This window comes from Cariama cristata, unplaced genomic scaffold (assembly GCF_000690535.1).
Source record: "Cariama cristata isolate BGI_N322 unplaced genomic scaffold, ASM69053v1 scaffold17451, whole genome shotgun sequence".
Classification (NCBI taxonomy): domain Eukaryota; kingdom Metazoa; phylum Chordata; class Aves; order Cariamiformes; family Cariamidae; genus Cariama; species Cariama cristata.
The window spans coordinates 2749-5677 of record NW_009601152.1 but is presented as its reverse complement, the minus strand read 5'-3'; the positions used below and the strand labels follow the sequence as shown (position 1 = coordinate 5677).

General features: G+C 45.1%; 1 protein-coding gene across 1 annotated transcript in view; it reads left to right on the top strand.

Moving 5' to 3' along the window:
- The window catches only part of GTSF1 (gametocyte specific factor 1), a gene marked incomplete at both ends in the record, with an annotated part of 5731 nt that extends 3231 nt beyond the window's left edge, over nucleotides 1–2500 (top strand). Inside the window, 3 exons of the mRNA XM_009710352.1 lie at nucleotides 251–337; nucleotides 796–856; nucleotides 2412–2500. Coding sequence (XP_009708654.1) covers nucleotides 251–337; nucleotides 796–856; nucleotides 2412–2500 — 237 coding nt within the window. The remainder of the gene's footprint in view (nucleotides 1–250; nucleotides 338–795; nucleotides 857–2411) is intronic.
- Between the last annotated feature and the right edge of the window lie 429 nt (nucleotides 2501–2929).

Here is a 2929-nt window from a genome sequence, read left to right as displayed (position 1 = left end):
GTCCCTTTTCACTTGAGATTTCCTGCCGCAGAGTTCCAGGGGGCAGAGTCTTTTCCTGTTCATTGAAAAACACAAATTTGGAATTGCTTGATTTCAGATCAGTACCTGGCTCCTGCGAGTACCTCGCCTATTTGAATTGTACTGGGTTTCCTCTAAAGCCAAGAGATCTTTTACAGCTTGATCCAAAGCACTCAATGCTTCTGAAGCAGGATTGACTGCTCGTCACTGAGTTTTTTTTCTCTTCCTGAAGTGAATCAGGCTTCTGGCTTCCAGAGACAGCAGATGAATGCTGTGAGCACATGGCAGGCACCTCCATGTGATGAAGACTGGGAAGCAGGTAAGGAACTTCCCTATCTGCCACTCTGCTGCCTTCTTCCTAGTCCTGTCCTTCAACTCCGCTTGGGACAGTGTGAGTCCAGAGATGCTGTTCACTTAGATCTCACTTGTAGGACACCTTGCTTATGCTCATTCCTAAAAACGTGCATCTCTCCATGTGGCAGGCTTTTTTTGGTATAGAGAACTATTCAAGATACCTGCCCTAACTGGCATGGAGATACATTTCCAAGCATCTGCTCCTTCCCGTATAAGCTTTTGTACCTTATGTGCAATGATGACAACAGAAACATGATAAGACTTTTATGTTCCTCAGTTAAATGACAGTGCAGCAGACACAGTCATCATTAGACCAACTTTTACTCCCTCAAACATATAGAAAAATGACACACATATTCCTAATCTGCTGATGTTTGCTGGAGTTTCTTAGTTCTGAGCCACAACATCTGTTTCCTTTTGCAGAGTCATTGGAGCAGTCAGATTCTCCTTTTGTTTGGGGCATGACCAACTCTGGCATAAACAGGTAGCAAATGCAAGTTTGATTCCTTACAACAATGTTTTGTATAGAGGAATATTACAGCCTACTCCCAACCAAGCCTGGACGGCTGGGCATGGGCTGACTTGGCTGCTGTACAAACCCTGGGAGGAGGGGTACCGATTAACAGTGAACGTTCTTAGGGTGCTGGTTCAGTGTTCCGTGCTTTCTCATATGACTGGGCCATACAAGAGAAGGAAGCCCTTAGGAACACAGATACTCTCCGCTCTTGTATGCCTGTGGCAGCATGCTGTTCCTGCCCGTGGCCTCTATTCAGTTCCTGCTGGATGTCTGGCCAATGTACAGGCGTGAAAGGTGCTGAGCCTTTATGCTGACTTTGGAAATGTGGCTAGCTGCCTCCCTCTAGAGCTTTTTCAAACAGTGACTGAGCTTCTGTTGAGCTAATGGTTAGCTAGGAGTCCCTTGTGACCTCCTGTCACCTTAGACTTGGCAGATGTGCTGGCATTAGGGCCCTATGTTAGCAGAAACCTCCCGTTCCTGCCCTTTGCAAAGCGTAACCACAGTTTGAGTTTGGGGGAGGAAGGAGCTTAATGGCCAGCTGCGAACTGGATGGAGCTGCCTTGATGGGTTTCACTGATGCAACAGCGGATCATGATTGGAGGCTGTACACAAGATGTGATGGTACTACCAGAGTTGCCAAAGCATGTTTTAAGGTTGGTCTAAGCCCCTATGCAACAACAGTCCTGAACTTGAAAGCTCTGGGGTTCTGTATGAGCTCAACCATGATATATCTCCCCTTCTATAAGGGGTGACAGCAGTGCTATGGATGTTGACAAACTGATGTCAAGGTCTTTATGGTTGTAATTTCTAACAAAGATAAGGAACTGATGTAAATCATTTGGGTAGAAGGGTTCTTGACAAGACAATAGGATAAAAGGAACAAGTAGATCTGAAACCAGGGACCAGAAAACTTTAGAGGGCTGATTACCCGAGAAACTTGGCTATATTACATGAATTGGCTAGAAATGTGTCCTTGAGGTGAACTCAGCTCATTACAATATGAAAACTACACCTCTAGTACTAAAGCTACCCGCCTCCAAGACCCCTACCTGCTGAATACGCGCAGTATATTCAAAATGCACTGCACCCTTAATTCGACATGAGAGAAAGTTAAGTCAGTCACAGATTAGCCAAGTAGTGATGTAGATTCATTATGCAAATATGACCTGGATAGAATTGTGTAAATATGTTTATCTTTTTTGCCTTTTGTGTGCTAGCTTTGCAGGAATAACCCCTAGCACCGTGCTCTGTCCAGAACTGCTAATAAATAGCTAACACCTTGACTCTTGTGTGTTACTGGCTTGCACACTGGGTGAATGAACTCCGACTTTTGGGACAGGACTATCTGGTTTCACTTGTTACACTTTTTGGAAAACTTACTAGTGTTTAGAGTGTATATAGTTCTTCTAAGCACCACCACCTCTGGCAAAGTACTTATGTCCCTGCTTTCCTCCATGCTAGAGTTAAAATGTGTAAATTTGAGCAAGTGCATTTGTCAGGAGAAGTAACTGAAGTCTTTCAGTTCCAGTAGCACCTTTGAACAAAAGAATTGCTTGCCTTCAAGAGTACGTGCCCCTGAGTCCTTCCCATATGCTGTATCATGGAAAGGCTGTAAGTACTATGCGTGTGGTTTTGGCACTTGGTGACTTCTGGCGATGGTGACAGTGAATGAAATATCTGGCTGCAGCACTGCTCTATGGCCAGCACTGCATGGACAGGAGGGGTAATACACCTGCCTCCCAAGAGTAGCTTCTGAGGGAATCTGATGCTTGGATTGTCTTCTGTATCTTTTATTTCATATTGTTGACAGGCCCTTCATTACAGTGGTCCAATTTAAGCAGCTCGTCTCGCTCCCTAGCCACTTTGGCACTATTTGTCTAAGCAAGTCCTTCCACACTACCTACACTAATCCCTTTCACCCCTGACCCTCCCCCCGATTTAAACCAAATTATTTCCTTGCTTTCTGCACCTCTGCTTGCTGTCACATGCAGCTAAGTCAGCACAGGAGTAAAACTAGGGCTGCTTAAACCAGCACTACTG